This window comes from Orcinus orca, chromosome 9 (genome assembly GCF_937001465.1).
Source record: "Orcinus orca chromosome 9, mOrcOrc1.1, whole genome shotgun sequence".
Taxonomy (NCBI): Eukaryota; Metazoa; Chordata; class Mammalia; order Artiodactyla; family Delphinidae; genus Orcinus; species Orcinus orca.
The window spans coordinates 3,011,149-3,036,958 of record NC_064567.1 but is presented as its reverse complement, the minus strand read 5'-3'; the positions used below and the strand labels follow the sequence as shown (position 1 = coordinate 3,036,958).

The following is a 25,810-nucleotide window of genomic DNA, read 5'->3' as shown; positions in this document are numbered from 1 at the left end:
TTTTCATTTAATGCTACCGGAGGCTAAGGCTTTCCTTAGAGAAGCATTCCAACTCCAGGAACACTCTCTGAATGTATTCAGCCGCTTGTGGCCAAAGCCTGCCCATGGGCTTATCAGTGGCAGGAAGCAGCCCAGACCATGTTTTATGGATATTTCAGTGATAAAGTCCAGGGTCCCTGGGCCATTGATCTAATTTGCAAGCCATTAACATTCAGCCCGAATCAGTAATGAGACCCTGGTCAGAGCAGGCGGCTAAGCCGACCCCAGCCTGGGGTGCATCTACAGTAACTGTACTGAAAAAGCCACTAATTCCAACCTAATCGCTCATCTGGGCTGTAGTTAATGTCAATAAACAATTTTAACTTGCGCAGGAAGCTTTGTTTGGGGAAAAACAGAGAAAGCAGTGAGGGAAATGGCCCCCTCCCTCCCAGACTGGGTCCTGGTTGCCAAGGACCAGATCCAAAGGACCTTGGCTGCAGGACCCACGGCTGCACCAGCTCCCTCCCGCTGGCTCCGCAGGCAGCCAGACCTGCCCAGTTCCAGCCTGCAAACGGGGAGGCCCGCGCAGCCCCTGGCTTTGCACGGAGGCTCCCCACAGCTCTAGCCTCTCCCTCAGGGCCACTGCCCCCTGCCTTACCCCACCCCGCCCTCAGTCTCCGCCTGTCCCCACTTAACTACTTGTTGGGGCAGTGCTGCCCTGGCAGAGAGGTGCACCCTGCCCTGGGGGTTCGTTCCCCCCGCCATCCCTGCCTGGAATTTTGCTGTCAGCAAGTGCTCACAGGGGTCCAGGCTTTTCTGCTTTTCAACACTTTCCTGTTGGCAAGATTGCAGTTAAGCTTCAGATGGAGAAACTAAGCTTAAAGAGGTTGGGTGCTTTCCCCAAGTCCAGAGTGAGCCGGAGTGCCCCTGTCTGTGGAGGACCGGCCTTAACCCTCCAGGGTGCCCGTCTCCCAGGCCCCCGGGAGCACACCCCAGGGCGGGCACACCCAGCCAGCGCCCGTCCCGCCCCTCCCTTCCTGGCCCCTGACGTGCTGCCCTGTGTTCTGTTTCTGCCTAGACTTGCCCGTTCAGATCCTCAAGCCAGCGACCTTCTCGGACACCACCCACTACCCCTTGCTCCTGGTGGTGTAAGTATCCCAGGGTGAAACTCTCATGGGGATGGTAAGCGGGAGCCTGATATCCACTGCAGGCTAATCACTGGAAACAATTCAGCAGGCTGTTTCTGTAACAACCGCTGACCCCAGACATCAAAGGAAAGTGGGGCCCCAGTCGATGTCGGGGGATTTGCCACAGTGAGTGCAGGACTTGAGTCACATTCCGGGAGTCGTGCTTCGGTGGCCAGTCAGCGGCCCCAGGGACAGCAGGGAAGCTGATGGGGAGCCCACCTTCACCGTGCAGGGCGGACGGGTGCACCCGAGGTCACCCCGGGCCCCGGGAGGCGGGCCCGGCAGGGTCTGGCTGGGGCCAGCGGCTCCTCCGGTGCCTCCAGGCGGCCTTGAACACCAGGCGTTGGTCCTCAGGATGATTCCAGATCTGCCTTGTGCTGATTAGCAAGCTTCTGGGTCAGATGTCGAGAACGACTTCAGAGCTTTCTAAGCACCTCTGACGGTCGGTAGTGGGTCCTGATTAGGGCTGCCGCTCGCTCGGGTGCGTGAGGGGCCACGGGACAGAGGAGACGCTGAGCCTCGGGGCCTCTGGGGACGCAGCCCCGTATTCATGTGGAAGGGTCCAGGGGAGAGCAGAGGCCTGCACTGGGGCTCTTTAGGGACCACAGTGAAATCACCCCCCCAGAGCCTGACTAACCCTGTGCTTCCTGCCTGGCGCCCGCCTGGGGCCCAGCCCTCAGTGACGAAGGCTGCACTGTGAGGACGCCGGGCCACGACCCACTGTGCTGCCCCCACTTATTGCCCCTAACCCGCTGTCCTCACCGTCTGGACCTGGCCAGCGACCACACACACGCACACACACACTCACACACACACCACGTGAATGTACCAAACACACACAACAGCACACACACTCTCACATATATACACACGTGCGCAACACACATACACAACACAGATATACACATCACACCCACACATGCTCACATACACGCACAAACCACATACCACATACACACACCAGTATACCCAGCACATACACCCACATATACACACACCAGTATACACAGCACATACACACACACCAGTATACACAGCACATATACACACACACCACACACCAGTATACACAGCACATACACACACCACACACCCGTACACACATACACACACCCCTTGCCTGCACTCCTGTCCCGGCAGAAGGCCAGGATGACAGTGGTGCAGTAGCTGTGGCCTCCTTGGAGGGGCGGCCAGCCTCAGAAGGGGCGTTGCGTCTGTCGCCGTTTCTGAGGGCCCTGGGCCTGGCGTCGGCCGTCCCTTCTGCTCACCCTGTGTCCCCTCCAGAAGGAAAGTCACTTAGAGCTTCCTCACCCCCATTAGCACTAGTGAACGCTCAACAGCCGTGTCCCCAGCTGCAAGGCCCGTCGGCAGCTCTGGCCGGGTCCCGGCTGAGAACACACGCCGTGGGTGACTTGAGCTCACACGGTCGTGTCCCCAGTCGGGAAACAGGGAAGCCACGCGAACAAGAGAACCCACACCCCACCCAGCTAAGTGCTTGGGCGATACTCTGTGGGGCGGTGGACAGGCTGCCCCCGGAGATGCGGACAGGAAGGCCACCCAGGTCAGCCACAGGCTCTGCTCCGGAGCGAACCAGACGGAGGGAATTCCTTCAAACCAGGAGCCACCAGAAGGAGCACACATGATGGGGACCAAGGCGGCAGCCTGGGAAACTGCGCCCAGGAAGGGCAGGACGAGTCAGGCCGTGTGGGGAGACCAACCGAGGGGGGACGTGGAAGAACTTTCCAAAGTTCCTCTCCCCGAGAACATGCCCCTCGGTGACCTTGTGCTCAGGGTGGTCCTGGGAGCTCAGTTTCCCCATCGCCCTCCGGGTGTGCAGAGTTGTGGAGCCGGGCGTCGTGGCCGGGGTCTCGGGCGCCCTCCGGGGAGGGCACTGCCAGCCCCTGGGGAAGCATCATCGGACCTGATGTCGGCTGGACCAGCCGCTGCTGCAAGCCACGTGCCAAGCCCTGGCCTGTCTTTCCAGGGATGGCACCCCGGGGAGCCAGAGCGTGGCTGAGAAGTTTGAGGTGAGCTGGGAGACGGTGATGGTGAGTAGTCACGGGGCCGTGGTGGTCAAGTGCGACGGCCGTGGCAGCGGCTTCCAAGGGACCAAGCTGCTGCACGAGGTGAAGCGGAGGCTGGGCTCCCTGGAGGAGAAGGACCAGATGGAGGCTGTGAGGTGAGGGCCCCCGGAGGCACCCCTGGAACGGGGGGAGAGGGGGAGGGGGGCGGCCGCAGCTCCTACCTGGGCTGCGCCGTGGTCCTCTCCCGACGCGTGTTTCTTGTCAACACACATTTCACCTGCAATTTGCTTGTACTTACAATGTCTTCGGGCCATTCCGCAGTGAATTCCTGCTAGTAATCTTCTCCCAAAGACTTGTATCCTCGTTATCACACAGCTCGGTGGCCTGTCCGTTTTGCTGATTGAAAGCGGGTGCGGAGACCGTGACGTGGGCGTGCTGTGGTTGTGGACCTTGGCCACCGATCACGGGGGGAGAGCCGGGCTGGGGCCCTGAGAGAGAGGTGAGTGGGGCTGGAGCCACGCAGCGGGCCACTGCGTTCCTGAGGAAGGACCCCCTGCGCTTCCAGGCGACAGGTCAGAACCCCCGCTCAGCCCCGCTGACGGGCGCGTTTTGTCCCTTGGTTTCTTCACATCCCTGTCACCGAGGCAGCAGGACGGATGGCGTGTCACCGAGAACAGAAAGGGGCTTAGTGCAGGGGAAGTTACTGATTGAATTTTATTGTTGCCCCGGAATAAGAGACAGCAAGAACCGGTGCCCGACTAGCTGGCCTGCAGGCGCATCTGTAGAAATACTTTCCACAGTTTTACGGCACAGTGGACCGTAGGGCCAGACGTGACTTTACCAGGGAGATGCAGCCAGACCCACGGACTCCGGTGCTCGGAGGGACAAGAAGAGTACGTCGCATGATTGTCATCCTCATTGTGAAGCGGGGTGCGCGAGGTTGGACGCTGGGCATCTGGAAAGGGCGGCATACAGCGCCCAGATGACTAAATGCTGACTGAAGGGCTGTAAGAAGGCTGGACGTTGCATCCCGTGTGTCATCGTGACTGTGTGCTCTGCAGGTTTAAAAGATTTCACTTTACTGACTTTTCAGAACATTTTCGCTCTTGTTTTTAAAAAGATTGATGGCACGTGGTGTGTACTCAGTAAATAACTTCTAAGTGGGTGAAACCATGAGTGCGTGAACGAATGGCCCACTGTCCTCAAGGGAGTCGTGAGCTGGTGAAGAGAGGCGACACGATCAGACCAGCACGTGCTACAGGCAGAGAACAGGGGTAGGAGAGATGGCTGAGGACCCGAGTCTGGGAAGTCGCTCCCGTCAGGTTGCTTTTGCCTGGAAGTTAACAGCACAGACACACGCACACACACACACCCAATGTAAAACGTGCTTTAAAAACACAACACTGTATTGGCGCTGGAAGTCCAGGGGGACGTCAGGCCTCAGCTTGGTTGCTCAGGGGCCCAGCAGTGCCACTGCAGGCCCGGCTCTCTCGTCTCTCCGCTCAGCCAAGCACGTGGCCTTGCGCTGAACCTCTTCTCACGCTCACAGGACGGCTGCCAGAGCACCGCCAGCAGGTCGAGCCACTTCCAGAAACCTCCAGGAGGGAAGGGAGGAGCCTCCCCAGGGCACCCAGCAAACCTCTCCTTCTGTCGCCCCGAACCCAGAAGCATCACCCAGGAGCGGGGTGGGGGGGGGGCTGGGGACCGGTCCACCGCCCCAGACGGAGGAAGGAAGCGTGGTGACAACACAGCCGGGAAAGGAGGAGAGGCAGCAGCGGCACGTGGGCCACAGGGACCCCTCTGGAGAAGCACACGGGCCCAGGTCAGGCTTGGGAGGCATGGGACAAGGCTGACCGCAGAGCCCCCTCCCTCGGAGCCCCCCTCTTTTTGTCCTTCCCCACCTGCCGCCCTGCTCTGACTCCTCCCAGGAAGCCCGGAGTCCTCGCGGGCCCCCCGAGGCCCTGGGGGAGGACGCGGCGTCCTTCAGACATCCTGCCAGCCTGGCTGGTGTGGCCGCCCCACTCTGAGCAGGGGACGAGAGGGCACCGGCTGTTTCACACTCACGGTGCTTCTAGAAATAAGGGATTGATCGGCCATCTGTTCAGAAACAGGGCAGAACCTGTTCCAGAGCAGCAGTAAATAATGTCAGCTCTCAGGCCACTGAGGCTTCCAGGAACAGGAAGACGAACCGTCACAAGCCTTACAGCCGTCAGCAGCCACGCAGACCTTCTCCAGAAGCTGATGCCCAAGTGTCTCAAGCCATGGAAAACTCTACGAAGCTTTGTTTAGGATCTGGGTCTGTATTTTCATTAGAAAGAAATAGCCTAGTCTGTTCAGTTTAAGAGACCTTGAGACCAGCTCCCCACCCTAGCTCCCCAAAGCTCCCCAGCCCCGGGCAGTTGTCCCAACTTCGTCCATCACCTGGAGGAAGTCCTGGATCAGGGGCTCTCCCCCGACCACAGCTGGAAGCATGTCCCTCCCAGGCGAGGGCCACGCGAACGGTGGTCTGGGAGCAGAGGAGCACAGACAGCCCTGCCTGGAGGGGCTTCTAGGAGGAGGTGGCTTTCTGCCAAGACCCCACCTCAAAGGGTAGTGGGGATTGCCCAGGGAGCGCGAGTGCGCGTTCCACACCGACAAAGTGCTGTGAGCAACGGTCCCGGTAACGCAAAGGCGCATGAGGTCCGGGGCCCCCAGTAAGCCCAGTGTGGGCCGCGCTGGGGCCAGGGGATGCCTGGAGACGTGGGGTGGGCTGAGACCCTCCCACACCATCTTCCGGAGCCGGCGCCTGCCCTCCCAGCAGCAGAGGTCCCTCAGGGGAGTTTAGCAAGGAGGTGACAAAGCCACCTTTATTTTTCAGAACCGTAATGCTTGTAGCGGTGTAGCAGGTTTTATGGGTCAGAGTCCTGGCAGGAAACATTCAAATGGGGTGGTTTAAGGAGAGAGAAATAACATACGTGTCTTCAAAGGCATATGGCAGGGTTAGGAAGATCCAGGGGATCGATGTGGGGTACGCTGGGGCTGTCGGAGGCCCCGGGAGGGCAGGGGCAGCACCATGCCGTGGAGGAAGCATTTCTGCAGCAGCGTCAGCGAGATCTGTAAGCGGACAGATACGGAGACAGGCGTGGAGCGGAGCGGTGAGTTCTGTGTCCCTCTCGACGCTCTGCTGCCCCCAGCAGAGGGCAGGACAAATGTGCTGACCACATTCCTCCTGCTGGCCCCCTCCAAGTTGCCCCATCGAGCCTCTGGCTGTGAGGCTCCCTGACTCTGAAGGTGCTGAGAGCAGCTGTGTGGTCCGTGACACCTGCGTCAGCGTGGGTCCCCGGGAAGCGGTGCCAACACACACTTAGACGTGCAGAAGGTGCGTTTGTGCAGGACGCGCGGCCCAGAGCGCAGCAGGGGCAGAGCCGTCAGACTGCAGGGGCTCTGACACGGGAAAGGACGGGACACACAGAGCGGGCTTCCCGTGGCAGCTGGGCTAAGAGCATCTCTGCCAAGCTGAGGCGGGCCTCGGAGGACCCCTTGCCGGTCGCTGGCGGGGACAGCTTGAGACGGTGTGGACACGTGGAAGGTTGGAAGGTGCGAGCACTGCTGCTCCCAGGGTGTCAGCCCATCTCCCCCAGACACGCTTCTGGAGGCTGGAGCCTCCCCCGTCCTCACTCGGGGCCTCTGCAGACCCTGCCGTGGAGCAGAGCTCAGCGCCTGCTCCATGGAGAAGGACGCCGGGGCCTTGCTGCGCCTCAGAGCATCCCAGTGATAAAACACGCGCCTACGCCTGGGTCAGGCTGGTCCGCCTCAGGGCTCCACTGCTCTCCAGGAAACAGCCATCACACAGGAACTGCCCGCTGATGAGTGGAAATATAGCAAAAGATAATGAAAATATTTGATATTGGTAAAAACTATTTTCCTTGGGAGACTCCTGAGTATTTTACAAATGAGGATCCTTACCAAGACCTGTGGTTTTTAGATCAGGAAGTGAATCGCCAGGTAATTAAATGGAGGGGTTGCCGGAGACCAGAGGCTGCCTGCGAATGTGGAAGTGGGGCTGAGAATAAAAATCCGATGTATTTTATGAATTGGAATGGCGCCTGAGACCCGGGCCCCGTGCCCTTTGAGGTTCACGTGGCTCTCTCCACGCTCCGTGGTCTCCGCAGACTGCTACACGATCCCAGCAGTCGTGGTCTGGACCTCAGGCCGTGGGGCAGAATCCTCATGGGGCCAGGTTGACCATTTCACCAGGTATTCCCAGATGCACGTCTGTGTATCAGGGATTTGGGTCCTTAGAAGAGAATTCAGAAACTTGGAGAAACGTATTCAATGGTTCCACGTGTGTGGGTATGCCTGCCGTGCTTTGAAGGTCAACCTAGGCCGTGTGTGTGTGTGTGTGCGTGTGTGTGTGTGTGTGCGCGTCTGCACACACCTCCAACTCCTAAGCCTGGCAGACGTGACTTGAAGTCTGCCAGGCTATCCTATGATACCTGCACAATGTTTTTAAAAAGCAAAAGTATTAAAGTGTTGTGTTAGTTTCCTAGGGCTGGAACGGCAAAATCAAGGTGTGGGCAGCGCCGCGCTCTCTCTACCACCGCAGGGCAGGGGCCCTTCCTCGCCCCCTCCAGCTCCCCGTGGTCGCTGGCAGTCCTTGCCTTGTAGCTGCGTCCCTCCAATCCTGCGTCCTCCACTGGCCGCGTCCTCCCTGGGTCTCTGTGTCTCTCCTCCTCTTACGAGGACACAAGTCACTCTAGTGTGACCTCATCTTAACTTACTAATTACATCTGCAGTGGACCCTATTGACAAATACTGTCCCATACTAAGGTTTGAGGGATTAGAAATTCAACATATTTTGCAGAATTCAACCCATAACAAAGGCTTAAATGACCCACACAAATTCCCTTGCCCTTCGCCCAACCCCCCACCAGCCCCGCTTCCCGGAGACACAAGCACCCTCAGGCGCATCATCTCCTTCAAGTTCACCTCGTCTCTTCTGAGCACAGTTGTCCTCACGTCACGATTCTTCATCACATGACTTCCTGTTGTCGCAGGTGAGGATTTAGCTGCTCTGTACCTTCATCTTCCCAGAACTGTTACATCAACTGCCTGGTTAGGTCAGCAGTCTGAGGCGCAGGCTCACTACGTAAATGGTGCTGACCTCAGACCCTGGTGGTCTCTTCGTGCCCTTCTTCCCTTTACATCACTTCATTTTTCCTGAAGTGTTGCTTTGTCTTTCACTTGGGTAACTTTCTATGTATTGGTACCTGCTCATAATATTTCCAGTTTCTCCTGCATGCCACTCGGGCTCCCATGAGTATTCTTCCCAGATGCTCAAACATACTAGTAATCTATCAGTTCCAACGTTCTTTTCTTGAGCTGTAGTCCCCTTTCTTCTCGTCCATTTGGACCAGGTGTCTATAGGGTCACTTTTGAGGCCCTTTTCACCACTCTCCTGTGTTGGGTCCTTTGCACACACCCTGGGTCATGGGCCAAAGGGCAACAGATATATGTCTCCCTTTTTATTTACTTTTTCCTTCATATATCTAGAAAACATCTCAAAATGTGTTTATTCTATTCCCACATTTGAAATTATCGTTTATCTAGATATAAAACCTACAAACAAAATCATTTCTGTCTAGAAGGCCCTGGAATCGTCCACCACGTGTTGCTGGTGAGAAAAACGATGTCATTCTATTTGCTGATCCTTGTAGATGGTCTGCTTCTTTCTCCTTTTCAGAAGAAGGACGTCTTTAATCCTGGTATCCTGAAATTTCAGCCATTGGTGTGGGACTTTTCAATCTGGGGAATAATTGTTCTTCAGTCTTGGAAAGTTTTTACTATAATGTGTTGATAATTTCTCTTTGCTCTGTTGTTTCTTTCTGGAACTTTTATTGTACTATTTTGGTGCTTCTGGTTTATTCTCATCATACCTTTTCTCTCCTATATTCCAGCCTTTCTGTTGAATGTTTATTTTCAGGCATGACACTTCAAAATCCCTAGCCTTCTTTCTTCATCCAAGAGCATACTCTTCTTGTCTAATTGGTTCAATATTTTTTGTCTGTCTAGATATATTAGGACGATTTTCTTCTGTTCACTGAATTATCTCTGTTCCCTCTGGATTCCTGAGGTTTTTTTTTTTGTTGTTTGGGTCTGGACTCTCTCATCTGGAAGATTCTTTTTTTTTTTTTTTCTTTTTGCGGTACGCGGGCCTCTCACTGTTGTGGCCTCTCCCACTGCGGAGCACAGGCTCTGGACGCGCAGCCTCAGTGGCCATGGCTCACAGGCCCAGCCGCTCCGTGGCATGTGGGATCTTCCCGGACCGGGGCACGAACCCGTGTCCCCTGCATCGGCAGGCGGACTCTCAACCACTGCGCCACCAGGGAAGCCGTCATCTGGAAGATTCTTTCCATTTCTGATGAAACCTGGCTGCCTCTTCACTCATAAGAGAGGCACTAACCGGGCGCCAGTTCTGTGTGCAGACTGTGAGCTGTTGGCGGGTGGGCTTTACCGAGGGTGGGGGAGGGCATCCAGCTCTTCATTGCAGAGACCCGCACCCCTCGACATGGTGTGTGTCCTCTGCAGGGGAGGTCAGCTTCTCCAGCCTGGGCATCACATTCCCGAGTGCCTGCGTCTGCGAGAGGCCGAGGGAGGCCCACGTAGGATGCAGACTCGGAGTTGTCTAGCTTGTTGCAATCCTGCACCTCACCCCACACTGAGCCTGGTGTCCCAGCATCTGGAGCCTGTTCTGTTTCTCCCCAGAAAGTTTCAGTGACCTGTCTGAAGGTCCCACAGCCCCTTAGTAGCTGAGCAGGAATTGGACACAAGATGTCCTGACTCGGAGAGTGGAAGCTTCTGACAATAAGGCCTGTGAATTAGCCTTTGTCCCTAAGACTTGGCACTGAGGCTTACAGATGACACACGCTCAAGGGATGGATGGGGACGAGGGGTGGAGGGAGGAGGATGGGAAGGTAGTGGGGCCAGTTCTCTTGTTCTCACTAGTATTCTGAAATGGAATCAAACATCCATCCACAGGATGAACATGCATGAATCATCAATTTTCCACAAATACTCTGGGGAAACAATAAACAGTAATACACAGTTGCCCCTCGTTATCCTTGGGGACTGGTTCCAGGACCCACGTGGGTACCACAGTCCTCGGCTCCCTAGGCCCCTTCTGTAGAATGGTGGAGCATATGTACACAACCATCACACATCGTCCTGTGTACTTAGGATACACACATCTCTCAATCCCTTACAATCCCCCTGCGTGTAAATGCTATGTAGACAGCTGTAAGTACCATGTAAATGCTGTGTAAATAGTTACCAAGGTGAGGCAAGTTCAAGCTTTGCTTTTTGGAATTTTCTGGATTTTTTTTTCAATATTTTCAATACGCAGTTGGTTGGATCTGTGGGTGTGGAACCTGTGGATACGGAGGGCTGACTGTAATAAAAGTACAAAAGTCACCTGAATTTGTATCATCATGAGGAGTCAGGACAATTGCTGCTCTGCGCTGGGCCCTCCCTCTCTCCCCTCCCACCCCCGGGAACGGGGTCCGTTTGCTTCCAACATCATAATGGAAGCGCTGCTCCAACCATGAAGGGCAGGCCGGGTCCCAGGACGTGGGTGTCCTTGGAGAGTTGGCTGGAGAAGGATAGGGCACTCTCAGGGCCCAGGACCCGGAGGTTTACAGTCCCCCAGGCTTAGAAGGGCGGTCAGAGGGCATGGGGTGGCTCCAGAGAGCAGACGCAAGAAAATAATCAGCGGGCGATACCCAGACTGGGGTGACAGGAAGCTGGGGGAAGGAGGCTCCGCGGTGGGGGCAGGTGGAGAGAGGCAGCAGGAAGGCTCAGAAAGAAGCCAGTTACTGGCCAGCAGGTGGCAGGACTCCTGCTGCCGAGTGAGGGTCCAGAACCCAGAAAGATTCCAGCCACTCTGGGGGGGAAACCAGGGACCACGGGGAGAGCAGTGAGATGCGGGCAGGGACAAGGCAGGACCGGGCAGCGCCAGCCTGGGCGCCGGGCTGGTGGCATCCAAGGCAGAGCTCTGGCAGGAGTGATTCTGCCACCAGACAGGTCCAAGACAGGGACCCCTCCCAGGAGTTGGGGACAGAGGACTCTGCAGGTGAAGGGGGACCCAGTGCCCTGACTCGAAGCCGACTCGCACCCGGAGAGCCTTTTCTTCCTGCTGATCCCGGAGGACCCTCCCAGAGCCTGGTGGCTGGGAGTCACGACGTGGTCCAAGTGAGGGAGACGGGGACCCAGGCGGGCCTGCGCGTCTCCAGAACATCCTCTGCTGCTGCGTGTTCCTGGTTCTCAGCCAGCTTTACACGCCCGGCCGCCCCACAGTGATGGCAGGGGCGCTTGGCGTAAAGCAAAAGCAATGACCGATGATATTAGAATTCCAGTATTTCCTTTGATTAAAGTAGGGGTTTTCATCCTTGAAATGGTTGGAGAACACGGCTCTAGACCCCAGGGTTGCACGACTCAGCCGTGGCGCGCGCTAACTCCCGTCTCCTTGACCTTGCAGGATGATGCTGAAGGAGCAGTACATTGACAAGACACGCGTGGCCGTGTTTGGGAAGGTGAGGTTGCTGGCCCCTGTTTGCACGCCCCCTGCTCAGGCCCTGACCTGCACCACCCCCAGGCCTGACCTGATTCACTGGGAACATCTCTGCTCCAGCCGCCTGCGAGCCTTTTTTTTTTTTTTTTTAAACATCTTTATTGGAGTATAATTGCTTTACAATGGTGTGTTAGTCTCTGCTGTATAACAACGTGAATCAGCTATACATATACATATATCCCCATATCCCCTTCCTCTTGCGTCTCCCTCCCACCCTCCCTATCCCACCCCTCTAGGTGGTCACAAAGCACCGAGCTGATCTCCCTGTGCCATGTGGCTGCTTCCCACTAGCTATCTATTTCACATTTGGTAGTGTATATATGTCCATGCCACTCTCTCACTTCGTCCCAGCTTACCCTTCCCCGTCCCCATGTCCTCAAGTCCATTCTCTACGTCTGCGTCTTTATTCCTGTCCTGCCCCTAGGTTCTTCAGAACCATTTTTTTTTAAAGATTCCATATATATGTGTTAGCATGTGGTATTTGTCTTTCTCCTTCTGACTTACTTCACTCTGTATGACAGACTCTGGGTCCGTCCACCTCACTACAGATAGGTCAAGATGTTCAGTGGTCCCAGCACAGGGAACCCTCATCTGAGCAGCTCATGTGTCAGTGCTCCTTTGCACACTCTCTGGAAGGAAAGCTAGAAGCCAGGTCCTTGTGGGAGTGCTCTGTGAGGCTCCTAGTTACTTTTCAGACAAGCCCGCCATGGCTCTAGGGGTGGTACCCCAGGAAAGAAGGGGAGGCAGGAGTCTTTATTTCTGTATGTCTTTCTGTGCAGTAGCCACGTTAATTTAGCAGGTTCATTTACGTGGTAGGGAGGAGGTGGGGAGGTTCGTGCACTGAACTGTCAAACCAGAGAAGCTTCCACGGGGTGGCCCACGTCCGAGGGCCGTAGCCGGGGGTGGTGGGGTCGTGGCTTGGAGTTGGGTCCTATCGCCTTGGCCCCTCCCCCGTTGTTAGGCGGCCTGGACCCGCGGGCTCTTGGTCTCAAGGCAGGAGCACAGATAGACACAGACCCGTCTTCCCTCTGAGGGAACAGGTCCTGCAGGGGGGCCTCGCAGTGACCCCACGGCAGGTGGAGGTTTGAACAGGTAACCGGAGAGATACCTGTTCGTCATCACCTCTGAGCCCAGGGTTTCGAGGGAGCCGTGTGCATCTGAGATGAGGGCTCGCCCTGTGGAGGTCCCAGCACGCGTGCTGTGTATCCCACACCTGCACGGGAGGTGCAGCAGCAAAGGGAGGGCCCAGGGCACGGCTCAGAGCCTGGATGCCGAGTCCCAGGGGAGGCCACTCCCAGCCTGCGAAGCTCAGAGCCAGTTGGATCACTTACAGCATAACTTGGGGCGACAGCTCTAACCTCCCGTCCCCATGGGAAAGTTACTGCCCCACAGACTGACCACGGCTCAGGGCAGGGCGCCCAGGCCCAGGTCAGCCTCTGTCCAGTCTCGGCTCTTCCCCAAACATGCCCTCTGCTCCTGGGAGCTTGGCCTCCCTCCTCTGGCTGCTTTCCACGTGGGCACCTGAGCATGGCCCCTGCGCCTGGACCTTTCAAAGGTCACTGTGGACGCAGACGCAGGAGTCAGGGCGCCATGAAGAGGCTTTCTGGACAAGTGGGAGATTCAGCTGCCTGGGCGTCGTGCGCTGTGTGGACGGGGGCCCACACGTCCTTCAGAACGCAGCCCACACCCCCGTCCCTGAGACAGGCCGAGGATGTGTGTGGTGCTGTTTGCTGGTCACCACCCTTATCCACTCTGCCTGATGGGTCCCCACCTCTTTGAATGGCGCCTCAGGTACAGGGTTGTGGACTCTGTGATTGCATCCCCTCCAAGGCAATAAGCCGTCGATTCCTTTAGCTGACGGGCATTCGGCAGGTTCAGGTTCACAGCACGCGTGAGAGAATTCCCCCTGCTCCCCCCGGCATGCACGGGCTCCCCACTATCAAACCCCACCGTTTGGTACCTTTGTTACGGTTGACAAACCTGCGCTGACACGTCATCATCACCCAGAACCCAGAGTCTACATCGGGGTCCCTCTTGAGGTGGTACCTTCTGTGGCTTTGGACAGATGTGTGATGGCATGTCTCCATCATCACGGGACCGCACAGAGCAGTCTCTCCGCCCTGAGGATCCTCTGAGCTCCACCTCTTCACCCCTCTCTCCCCTCCCCCAGCAGACACTCCTCTTTTTACCGTCTCCACGGGGGTGCCTTTTCCAGAGTGTCACGGAGTCAGAATCACACAGCGTGGAGCCTTCTCAGATGGCTTCTCACTTAGCATTTAAGGTTCCTCCAGATCTTCCCATGGCGTCATAGCTCATCTCTTTCTAGCACCAGATAATCCGCTGCCTGCATGCACCACAGTTCATCCGCTCGCCTACTGAAGGGCATCTGGGTTGCTTCCAAGTTTCGACAATTACGAACAAAGCTGCTCTGGTCATCCATGTGCAGGTTTTTGTGTGGATATAAGTTTTCAGCTTCTTAGAGTAAATACCAAGGAGTGCAGTCACGGGATCGTATGGTGAGGGGATGTTTAGTTTTGTAAGAAACCACCGAGCTGTCTCCATAGTGTTTGTGCCATGTTGCGTTCCCACCAGCAACGAATGAGAGTTCCTGTTGCTCTATATCCTCACCAGCATTTGATGTTGTCAGTCAACACATTTTAAAAAACAAACTGCAGAATGACTGGTAAGGCTTGGAGATTCCATTGACCATGAATATTATTTGCCAGAAACCAAAAAGACTTATTGTCATTAAGATATTCCTGTTCTACTGAAGGAGCACTATTATAATGTAACAAACTTAAATATATTGATCAAAAACAGTTAATTCTACAGGGAGTTTGGCATGGCATGGACATGACAGTCTCCATCAGGTATGTGGGTTCTACACACGCCACCCTCTCACCTCAGCACACGCACTCACACTCGCCCACACCTTTGACAGTCCTCTGCCACACTCTGGTTCTCCGGGCCTTCACTCCTCTCCTTGCCCACCTTTGCTCAGCAAAACATCACATCTGTGCCCCCTTCCCTTTGGGTCTTGCAGGAAACAGGTGCATCTGGACCAGCCAGCACCCACGGCAGATACGGTGTAATGCTTTGCTCTCTCTGGAAGGCTCACATTGAAATTGGGGTCTTTCATGTCATCCCCAAATAAGGGCAGTACAGGAAATGAAGGACTGACCCACGTACACGACACGTGCGGACGTCTGTCCCGGGCAGACCCCTGAGCTGAGCATCCTGGCGACCAGTGCTGGAGCCCTTTGACATTGGCTCCTCATGGGCCCGCCCTCAGAATCACAGAAAGCGGGTCGGCTCTGCCTGTAGGCAAGGGAGAGGCAGCAGGGGGCGCTGGACAGCCGTCCCACACCACACGCCGCACTCCAGTCCCCAGTCACCCTTCACAGTCAGCGCCACGCTTCATCCTCGTGTCGCTCGAACACGAGGCCCAGGAGGGGGATACTTGCCTCACGTTATATTTAGCTGGAAAGGCGTTTGTTTTCATCTTTTTACCTCCCTTATAATTTTTCAACGTTAAATTTTTTTAGAAAAACGAACTAGGTGACAGTGGTTGCTTGAGCCACTGACCTCATTGTCTGAGGCTGTTTTCATGGGTGAGTTATTGACTTTGCTCCTGCCCTTCTCTCTGCCCTCTGCTCGTTCCCAGGATTACGGTGGGTACCTGAGCACTTACATCCTCCCAGCGAAGGGCGAGAATCAAGGCCCGGTTTTCACCTGTGGCTCTGCGCTCTCCCCGATAACAGACTTCAAGCTCTACGGTAGGGGCCCCGACCGGAGGGGCGCTGGTCCCACCCAGCCCCCGCCCCCAGGCCTCCCTCCCTCAGCGCCCAGTCCGATAACCTGCAGGGTGGCGAGGCCGGCGGTGGAACCTCACAGACAGGGCCTGGGGGACGGGGGAGAGGGGTTCACGCCACTTGCTCGGAAAGTGGTCAGCCCACCGCTGCCCCTCAGTCGCGTTCCCGACACACGAGACCAGGAGCCAGAACACGCCCAGCGCCTGTGCTTGCAGTGATGGGAGTGGCGCGAGCAGAAGGGAAGGGGACTGCGGGCCGCCCTTGCCCCTCCTCTCTGACCCCGCAGTGCGGCGGGGGCCCTGCGCCGGATCTCTGTCCGGCGCGGGGTGTCTGGGGGCTCTGGGGGCAGGTGAAGGGCTGAGGGAGCTGCTGTCCAGGGGCCTGGGTGGCTCTGCCTCGCCCTCCGCCCCGGCACCTGCCAGCTCCTTTCTGCGACCGGACTCCCAGTGTGGCGGGCAGACCCCGCCTGCAGCTGCACAGACATGGCTCTGTGGGCACTGCTGGGGGGGGGGGGGTCCTCCCTCTGGTCAGCCAGACTCTTTTCTCTGAACGTGAAGGGCTTTGTGATGTCACCCTGTTTTTAAATGTCGGCAAGGCCCTCTCTGTGGGCTCTGGGAGCTGGCTTTCGGGCCAGGGCGGCAGGAAGTCTGGGCCGTCGGCCCCAGCTGCCAGCACCGAGCCAGGCTGATGGGGAATCCGGGGGCTCCTGGTCGCTGGCGTGCGGAGCCCTGCTGGGGGCCGGAGGTCCTTTCGGGGCAGAGGAACCAGCATCACTGCATGGCCGCACCCTCCCGCGCCCCAGCTCGGCGCCCGTGGACCGCGCGGAGCCGTCCAGGGACACCGGCGCGTCTGCAGCTCAGCAGCTCTGGCCGCCGCAAGGCTCACAGCAGATGTGCTGGTTTTTGCAAGTGCTCAATGCACATTCCGACTCAAGATCATACAGGAACCCCCCTAATTCCAAATTCTAATCACTTAAAATTATTGTCCCATGGGAATCCGTGTAACATATTCTCTGTTTTTCAAATTCAGTGGGACTTTCTCGGGATTTTTAATCAAGCAATTTCAAATCTGCCTGAGTTGAGTGCACACGAATGCGCCCAACCCCGCGCCTTGATGTGTCACTGTGCCTGGGACAGCGGAGAGCCCACGTGGTCTCCTGGACTGAATTAAGGGGTCCCTGCACCTGTAGAAGGAGCTCGGTGCCCTGCACTCCCGGACTTCCTGACGGGGCGGCCTGGGTCCTCACGAGACCCTGGACCTGAGCCAGGAGGCAGGCAGAGCGGAGGCAGCCGACACTTTCTGAAAATAAGGGAAGCTGATGGAAGTTGGCTCTTCGTATCTGTTCCCCCTTCTGGGCGTTGAAATGAAGTGGGGGCGGGGTGTGAATCCTGTTTATTTCGGAATCAGATCAGTTCGGTTTCCCTCGTGCTGCAATCCCACCACCACCACTAGCAGGTCTAAATGTCACTGTGGCGCTGGCTGAGTAACCCCGCAAAGACCCACGAGGTTTAGTGCTTCTTCAGAAGCAGATGTTCCCCGGGAAGATGGAAGGGAGTCCAGCCCCGTCCCCAGGCCGGCCCCCGGAGCCCAAAGGGGCCCCGAGGCCAAGGGCTAACGCTCTCCTCTGCTTGTGTGCAGCGTCTGCATTTTCCGAGAGGTACTTGGGCCTCCACGGACTTGACAACAGAGCGTATGAGGTGTGTTTGGGTTAGGGTTAGGGTTTGGGGCAGAGCCACCACTTGGCAAAAACGAGGAACCCTGCGATGATGCTTCTCCGAACTGCTCCCTCCCTCCCTCCCCCCCAGGCCCCGCCCCCTCTTAACTCCCGCAGGCCTGTGTTCCCTTCCTCCCTCCCTCCCGTGTCAAAGCCCATTCACCCGGGTGCCGTGATCTCTCCGAGATCGGTCTGGTTGCCCATTCTGGAACCGGCGGGACAAGGCGGGAGGTGGGGAAGGGCTTAGGGTTGAGGAGTCTGTCGCAGGGCCGTAGGCCCGGGTGTGGATGGCCGCTGGCCCGCTGCCCCCACGGCTGCTTCTGCTCCCGGGAGAAGCAGCCCCTGGTGGGGGAGCAGGAAGCCTCCCGGACACCGCCTCCTGGTCTTGACCGCTCAGGCGGCTGAGTGTGGGCATCGCGCATGCATCTCACTGGCACCGAGGAGGCCAGAGAGCTGCTGCGGGCCAGGCTGCGGCTTCAGAGCTGCAACCCGGGCACGGACAGCGGGACGCTCTGGCCAGGGCAGCACCTCCCAGCGGCATCAGTTGAATGAAGGCCCCAGGCCACCTTCAGGGGGAGGAGACCCTTTCTCCCTGCTTCCTAGATCTTCTCCTGTCCCCTTCCTCTTTAAAAGGGGTTGGGGCTGGGAAAGCCCAGGCCCCCGAGAGCTTTCGCAGGGCTTCCAGTGTGCCCAGCACACTGCGTGGCCCTCACCCTCCGGGTCAAGGTTCCTGGGCTCATGCCCTACTCCCCACGGCGGGCGCTGACCCCTGTCGCCCATGTGCAGATGGCCAAGGTGGCGCGCCGGGTGTCTGCGCTGGAAGGGCAGCGGCTTCTCCTCGTCCACGCGACCGCCGACGGTGAGCCCCCGACACTGACCACGGCGCTCGGCGAGAGCATCGCCCTGCGTGGGGTTACGGGTTTTGACACTTTCCTCTTTTCTTCTTTAAACAGAAAAAATCCATTTCCAGCACACCGCAGAACTCATCACGCAGCTCATTAAGGGAAAGGCTAATTACAGCTTACAGGTACCGTGCTGCACGCCTGCCCTGCCTCACACCACACATGCCTTTCCACGGACGAGGAGCTGAGTGGTGCCCGGCCACGCATGACTGCAAACACTCCTCCGTCACGGCCATCGGAGATGCTCGGGGACACATCAGATCAGACAGATGGGCAGTGCTTGCTTTTTCTGCCGATTGATGGCGGCTCGGTTCAGCACTCAGGCTGTGTTTAAGCCCTTTAGGCTCCACCAGCGCCCCCCGCCCCCGCTCCCTCCCCGGGGGATGAGCAAAGGCGGGGCAGCAGCCACACCCCCATGCTCACTGAAGAGGGGGCTGCTGTCCCACTGATGAGCACAGCCTTGGCTTCACTAGCCTCCCCCCGGAAAGCACACATCTGCTAAATACTGGCTGGATGTTCCAGAACCTTCTGTGGTGCCGCAGTAGTTAAAGAGCTCTGTCCTTCCCAAGAACCCGACTCACAGCCTTGACCTCACTGGCATCAAGTGCTGACCCACCGGCTCTAGTGTAGGTGCTTTCCAGCGATGCACGGTGCTGCTTCTGGAAACTTCTTCCATCTCCTTCCCGCCCTCTGGTTCACTTGGTGAGACAGGTATGACCCCGGTGGTCTTCTCGGGTCCAGGATAAACAGGAGACTTCCTCAACCAGGGCCCCAGGCAGCGCTGCCTGCCTCTGTCTCCCAGCCCTGGCTTTGCTGCGTGGCTGTCTCGTACAGGGCCAGTGTGCGCTGGCCGGTAGGGGGAGCGCTTTCCGCAGGGAGGGAGGCCGGCTTGCGTGCTGATGAACGCAGAGGGAGGGAGGGAGGGGCTTAGTTCACGTGACACTGGAGTTCCTTCTGAGAATGCTCAGGTCACAGTACAACGCTAAGTACGTCGTATGCACGCGATGCAGCCGCGGTAGGTCCGATGGCAGAGCTCTGCCTGCCGGTGTGGACCACTCCCCACAAACAGGCGAAGCGAAGTCAGCAAGGTGCTGGGCGACACCCACCCCAGGTCCCACTGGACACTGTGCAGGCGCGGCGAGTGTCTGAGATACTCGATAAGCTTGTAAAGGTGACAACTCCAGGTGAGGGCTCCAGGCAACCATGACCCGGGTAGGAGGAGACATACTTCCTGCTCTGTAACCCTTTGTACTATTTGATGTTTAAGGTACATATAATAGCTCAATGACCACCTTCGTAAATACGAAAATAAAGGTGAGTGTCATCATCTGAAGACATAAGAGGAAGACAGGGTTCAAAATGCAGGAAGCAGCCTGGTATCATGGAAAGAACATGGGCTTTGGGGCCAATTAGACTTGGCTTTGAATCCCAGCTGGGACCGGGCCCTTCGTGTGGAAGTGGTGCAGTGCCCCTGGGTACTCAGTGTCATTACATTTGGGGATGGAATGATTAGCTGCCGTCTTTTCAGCCCTGCCTGTGTCCCAGGCCTTGTTCTAAGCATTTCAGAGGTATTCCATCGTTCAATTCTCACATAGCTCAGTGAGCTAGATTTTATGATGAGGTCATCTGCATTCGAAGGCCGGGGTCCAGGAAAGCTCCCTGTGCACGGCGCACGGTGAGTCAAACGCAGGTGCCCGTGGGAGCGAAGGTTTCCCCACACTCACCAAGGTTATAGAGGCAGCACGGAATGCTTCCCCTTTCTTTGGGAGTCCTGATGCCTGGAGGCCTGGGCCGCTTGCTGCCTCGGTGGTCCCCGAGCCTGGATCCTTGTTGCAAATTCAAACAAGCGGAGCGAGCGAGGCGTTCAGAGTCTGTTAAACGATGTGTTTTCTGATTCCGTCCCTGATTTGCTGAGGGGACCCTCCACCTGGCAAAGCCGCGAGGAGAAGCAGCCCTGAGATGCCCTCCAGGCTGAGCTTCCGGCTGCGCGGAGCCCGGGCCGTGGGGCTCGGAGTCTCAGCGGCGCCCCAGCCCACGCGGAGGGCGGCCACGGGGGTAACTCCTCACGCCTCTCTTGCAGATATACCCGGACGAGAGCCACTACTTCAGCAGCGCCCCCCTGCGGCAGCACCTGTACCGAGCCCTCATCGGCTTCTTCGTGGAGTGCTTCAGGGTCCAGGACAAACTCCCGACAGTAGCAGCAAGAGAGGACGAGGAGGAAGACTGACCGAGCCGGCCCGGAGCGCGCCCGGCGCCTGCTGGACCAGTGGACACCGACTGGGGAGCCCCGCCTCGCTCTCCCTCAGGGGCCTGGGCGGGGGCAGGAAGCGCCACCTTCCCAGCATGTGTGTTTCTGGTCCTGAGGGCAGTTTTGCCCCAGAAACAAGCGCCTCCCCGGGTGGAGATGCATCGTCGCTCACAAGGGCTTCCACGGAGCCTGGAGCCGTCGCCACCCTGAGTGACGGGTACCTCCCCGCGACCCCTCCCCGAGGAACAAAGCGAAGGATGGATGGCCGTGCAGAAGGTGGCCCTGGAATTCGAGCTCACGAGCGGTAGCGTTGCGACCCGGCCTCCGCCCGGGTACCGCTTCCACTCCAGGGCATCATACCCCGTCTGAAGTCACCGCGCCATGGACCAACTAGAGCACAATTGTTTTCCCAGTACTTGTCCATAGATTGGCTCGCGCCTTTCTGTAATTAGGAGATTCTGCATTTTAAGGGGCTGTACGAAGTGTTACTGTAGCTACGCTAATGGTTAACCTTATGGAATTAATTAGTATTTTTCTATGGTTTTTACCTGACACTGTCTCTGGTCATGGGGTTGCTTTGCTGTGCTTTTTCTTTCTTTTTTTTTTTGCTTTGATTTGCTTTGTTTCACTTTGTTTCGTTCAGTCAGTATGTAGGCTTTGCACTTGTTTGGATAAAGAAACAGATCAGAAGTAACTGCTCTCTCCTCAATGTCATCATTAGACTTTGTGGAGACATTTCAGAACACTGAGCGGGAACAAAACATCCAATACTCTTCACTAAAAGAAGTCATAAAGGAAACCTGTCTCCCACCAAAGCTGCATTAGGGTCTGGCTTAGAGTTGCCTTGTGCATCTCCCTGCGCCCTTAGGCCCATCCTTTTCCTCCCTGATAAGCCGGCAAGTCTTTTCAGGTGACGTTTGGTTAAAAAACATGAACAAAGTGTTGACTCCACCTCCAGGTCTGTCACGTGTGCTGGGTGACAGGAACCCTGGAGGCAAGTGAGGCCCGCGCCGGTGTCACCCCGACCCTGGGGTGGCTCTGTCCCTCCGTGCCGCACGCAAGCAGTGTCGTCGATGTCCCTAGCCTTGTAAGACATCCTCTGAGCAGGTGCACAGCCAGCATCCCGTGTATATTTCACCTTGTTGTATATAAAGACGGGAATGCGGTCGTGGCGTCGCGCCGCGTCCCCCGCCCTCTGCCCGGTTTTCGTCGTGTTCTGCCTGCATGCCACAGCCTGGCTGAGCTGCTCTCTACAAGTGCTTGTTGGAAATACATTGACGACCGTCATCGCCTCTGGAGCTTGTTGACAGCCTGAGTGTCAGTTCGGATTTCTCCAGCTCCCGGTCCCCCTGGGAACGGGGACTCCCTGACATTCTTATCAGCGGAGAAGATACGTCCATGTCACTTGTGGTGTTTGGGGGTTTGGGTTTCATCTGCACGAGCTTTGAATGTCAGTTGTACTTAGTTCGATTGGAAGATCTCCGTCACAGGATTGTTTTTCAGGGGATGCATCGCCGTTTGGGAAAAGAATGAATGTGCCGACCAGCAGGACCGCTTGAGCGCTACATGGCCATGCTTTTGCTATTTCAATGGGCTCGACCGACTGCAGAGCCAACTCAGTCTGAAAAGGGAAGCCAGCTCTGGCCACAAGATCTGGCAGGAGGGAGTGAGGATGTGGCATGGTAGTGTTTGTTCATCCACGGAATAAAACATTATTTTACCACTTGGATAGCTCTTTTCTTGCTTATCCTCCACCATCTCACCTTAGAATGTGTACAGATGTTCAAGAAGCCTTTCAAGTACTCATTGATGCGTCCTCAGGGGCCTGTGTGCAGCACGTGAAACCTGCATCTGTGGTAGCAGCGGCCTGATGGTAGGAAGAATAGGACCAGTCAGATACATCAAAGTCCCAAATCAACCAGAAAAGAGAATTCGAGTTTCGTCTTAAAAGTTTCAGGGTGAAGCCATAGAGGTATTCCCTAACTCTCCCCGGCCTCTCCCCACTCGCCCAGGAAGGAGGCCACCTCCTCCCCGCCGCCTTCTGCCAGGACCGGCCCTGAAAGCAGACACTGGCCTTGATCACTGGGACCGCCCCACTTCCACGCAGTGGGAAGCCGGCCTGGGAGAGCCCGGAGCCTGCACCTGCCCTGTGTGTGTGAGGTGAAGTGTGTGACACATGTGACCGTGGTTGCTTGTTTCCATTTTTAATTAGTTTTAAAATGTTTTAATAAGACCATGAAGCTGTGGAACTTCAGAGCCCAGTACAGGGAGCACAGCCCTAACCCGGGGGCATCCCTCTTCCTCGGCATCTCCTGGGACACAGCTGCCTCGTTCACAGGGGAGGGTGGGTGTGTACCCCTGGCCTGAACACACGCTGCCCCTCCCTCTCTTGCCTGACCTGTCAGTCCCAGAAAAATGATTTCGTGAAGGATTAGTTGCCTTCCCGAAGCCCCTGTTAAAAACCTCAGTGTCACAAGAGAGGCTGGAAGGATATTTCAGAGATACATCCTTCTGTCAGCATGTGGCTGTGAGCTGTCGGGACAATCACAAGAGGAAGGAACAGGAAGCCTGTTAGCGCGTGGTACACACACTTAGGATATCCAGACCGTGTATACGAGTAGAACTCTGCCCCGCGACCTGCGGCAACCAGCCCCAGGCGGCCAGGACTCGACCAGCATTTGAGTTTCCTAATGTCTGCCCCCACTTCCAACTTGGGACCAACTGGGGAAAACCTAACACATCCCCTAGGCAGTAAGAGCCCTGCCCCAGCCCGCAGGGCACCCCGAGGCCCCTCTCCCACCGAGAATCTGTCCCGCTCCCCTGTCTGCCCTCAGTCTCCGTGGAGCACACGTGAGGGTGGTCAGCCCCCACACTCCAGCCAGCTCTGGGGAAGCAGATTGTGCTTGCTCTGATTTGGGTGTGCATCAGTCAGCTAGGGCTGCATAACAAAGCACCGCAGACTGGGCAGCTTAAACAACAGGAATTTATTTCTCACAGTCTGGAAGCTGGAAGTTGAAGCTCAAGGTGCCAGTGAATTAGGTTCCCAGTGAGAACCCTCTTCCTGGTTCATAGATGGCCACCCTCTGGCTGTGTCCTCACCCAGCAGAAAGGGGAGAGCTCTGGTCTTTCCTTGTCTTACAAGGACACTAATTCCATCACGGGGGCCTCATCCTCACAGCCTCATCTAACCCTAATCACCTCCCAAAAGCCCATCTCCAAGAACCATCGTATCAGGAGTTAGAGCTTCAACATATGAATGGGGGTGGGAGGGAGACACACGTTCAGTCTGTAACACGTGGTTCTCATCTTCACGCAGGCATTCTAGAGAGAAAATAGAGCTGCCGAGGAGCAGGTGGGGACCCTGGGGGCAAGTGGGAGGGAGAGGACCCAGCCTCGGGGACACTGCTTCATGGGTGGGGCTTCTCAGGAGGTCTGGACGGGCAGGTCTCAGGGCGCTGGCCCTGAGAGGCCTGGGCTCCCTTCTGCAAACCACAAACTCCAAAAAGCCATTCACCATCTGAACCTCATCACTCACACTACACAGATAGAGGATTAGAAGCCCTGAGAAGGCAAGGGAGTTGCCCAAAATCACACAGCAAGGCAGCTACAGCCCTACGTTGCTTTCCCCTCTCATTGTTTTCTTTCATGATAAGCGAAGCGCAGGCCTCCCTCCTGGGTCTAGCACGTTCCTCTGGGCACCAGCGCTGGGCCCCAAGTGCAGCCCCCGGCCAACACAGAACCAGGCTTGCTGGAAAGGGTGTCAAGGTCTAGATTCCGAGCAAATGACAAATCCGTGGATGCTTCCAATTCCTGTTCAGTTCAAGCCTCTTTTGTAGGAAACCTCATTGGACCAGCCCACCAGGCATCCTCTGAAGCGGTATAAGCTGTGTCTTTAATGTTTCCCAGATGGGATCTGAGGCCACTACAAGTCTGGGAGTAACATTTGGAAACAGAACAGCCTGAACCGGCCACACCCTCTAGATCGAAGACCCTCAACTCTGACGCACATCAGAATCCACCGGGCACTTTGTAAAGTAGAGCCCTGAGCCCCAGGATGATGACGTACGTGTGTACACACGCAAACACACACGTGTCTGGGAAGCACCGCACCGAACGATATCGCCCCAGAGAACCTAAGCAGGAGTCCCCAGGGCTGCCGCGTGGCAGCTCCCACGACATCCTCCAGAGGCCTGTCTGTCTTCTCCTTCCCACTCTCTGGTCCCTGAAGGTCAAGCAGACTCCCGGGTCCCAGGTGGGCGCTCCATGCTGGGGGCGGCAGAGAAGGAGGGACACACCTGGGCCCCCAGAGCATGGCTGCACCCCAGCCCTGGGCCCCGCCTGCTCATCTTGGGCTTCTCCACTTCCTGCAGCTCCCACATCACCCTGAGGTCTGGTCACGCTGGCCAACCCCCCAGAAGCATCGGTGTGGGGCCTGGACTCCACTACCACCAGCCTCACACCCCTGAGAACAGAATGGGGAGCGAGGTGTGAAATCCCTTCTCGGGCCACTTAGAAGTGGTGAGATTCCTGGCCGGGGACCCTTAACATTGGCTAATGTGCTAAGTCAAGGGGCGGGGCTTCTAGGGCCGGAGGATGCCGGCAGAGGCAGGAGTTACGGGCGTTGAACAAAACCACGCTCTCCGTCGTGGCCCTGTGTCTTCAGTGGCACCGGGGATCTTCCTGAAATAGAGCCTGACCCCTGCCCACCCGATGACAAGCCCCTGGAGGCAGGGAAAGCGTTGATTTCTTCTGCATCCTGTCCTCCCCTCCCCTCACAGGGCCAGCGCTGGGCTGTGAGCGGCAGAAGGGGACAGGCGGAGCTGGCAGGACATGGCTTGGGGAGTTGCCCCCGGAGGCGGGACCACCACTTGCTCGCAAGCCTTGGGAATCCCACCCCGCAGGCGGACTCTCTGCTGTGCTGGGGGAGGGGGAGAGCACTTTGAGGGGCTGGAGCTTCTCTGGAGCTTTACTGAGCTCACTAACTGGCAGCAGGCTGTCCGGGGAGCCCCGTGCAAGTCAAAGGTCATGAACGGTGGGTGGGGCCTCCCTGCTCCGGGGTAACAGCCTCTCAGCAATGCTCGGGCTCATGCGAAACTCTTCAGGCTTCATCAGTCTCACAGCACGCAGCTGTGAGCACTTCAGCCAAACCCGGCAAATGTGTCTTCAGTTATTCAATCACTAAGACCTAATCAACGGCTTGAAAGTTCTGTTTGTATAAAGTGTCAGTTACCGAAGAGTTTCAGTGCTGAGCTCCTCTGTCTGGAAGAGTAAGATTCTCTCTTTCCTCTCTCTCCCGCTTTTACTCTCTCCCCAGAGCTGTCCTGCTGAATCCACAGCTC

At 56.9% G+C, this 25,810-nt stretch overlaps 1 protein-coding gene across 5 annotated transcripts in view; it reads left to right on the top strand.

The window, feature by feature from the left end:
* DPP6 (dipeptidyl peptidase like 6) overlaps nt 1-22,200 on the top strand; it is a 1,028,806-nt gene extending 1,006,606 nt beyond the window's left edge. For all 5 annotated transcript variants that reach the window (XM_033408228.2, XM_033408227.2, XM_033408230.2 and 2 more), the window contains exons 19-26: nt 1,058-1,127; nt 3,151-3,345; nt 11,703-11,757; nt 15,460-15,571; nt 17,246-17,304; nt 18,108-18,180; nt 18,275-18,348; nt 20,304-22,200. In XM_033408228.2, the coding sequence (XP_033264119.1) occupies nt 1,058-1,127; nt 3,151-3,345; nt 11,703-11,757; nt 15,460-15,571; nt 17,246-17,304; nt 18,108-18,180; nt 18,275-18,348; nt 20,304-20,450 (785 nt within the window). In that variant the 3' untranslated portion in view covers nt 20,451-22,200. The remainder of the gene's footprint in view (nt 1-1,057; nt 1,128-3,150; nt 3,346-11,702; nt 11,758-15,459; nt 15,572-17,245; nt 17,305-18,107; nt 18,181-18,274; nt 18,349-20,303) is intronic.
* The last annotated feature ends 3,610 nt before the right edge of the window (nt 22,201-25,810 follow it).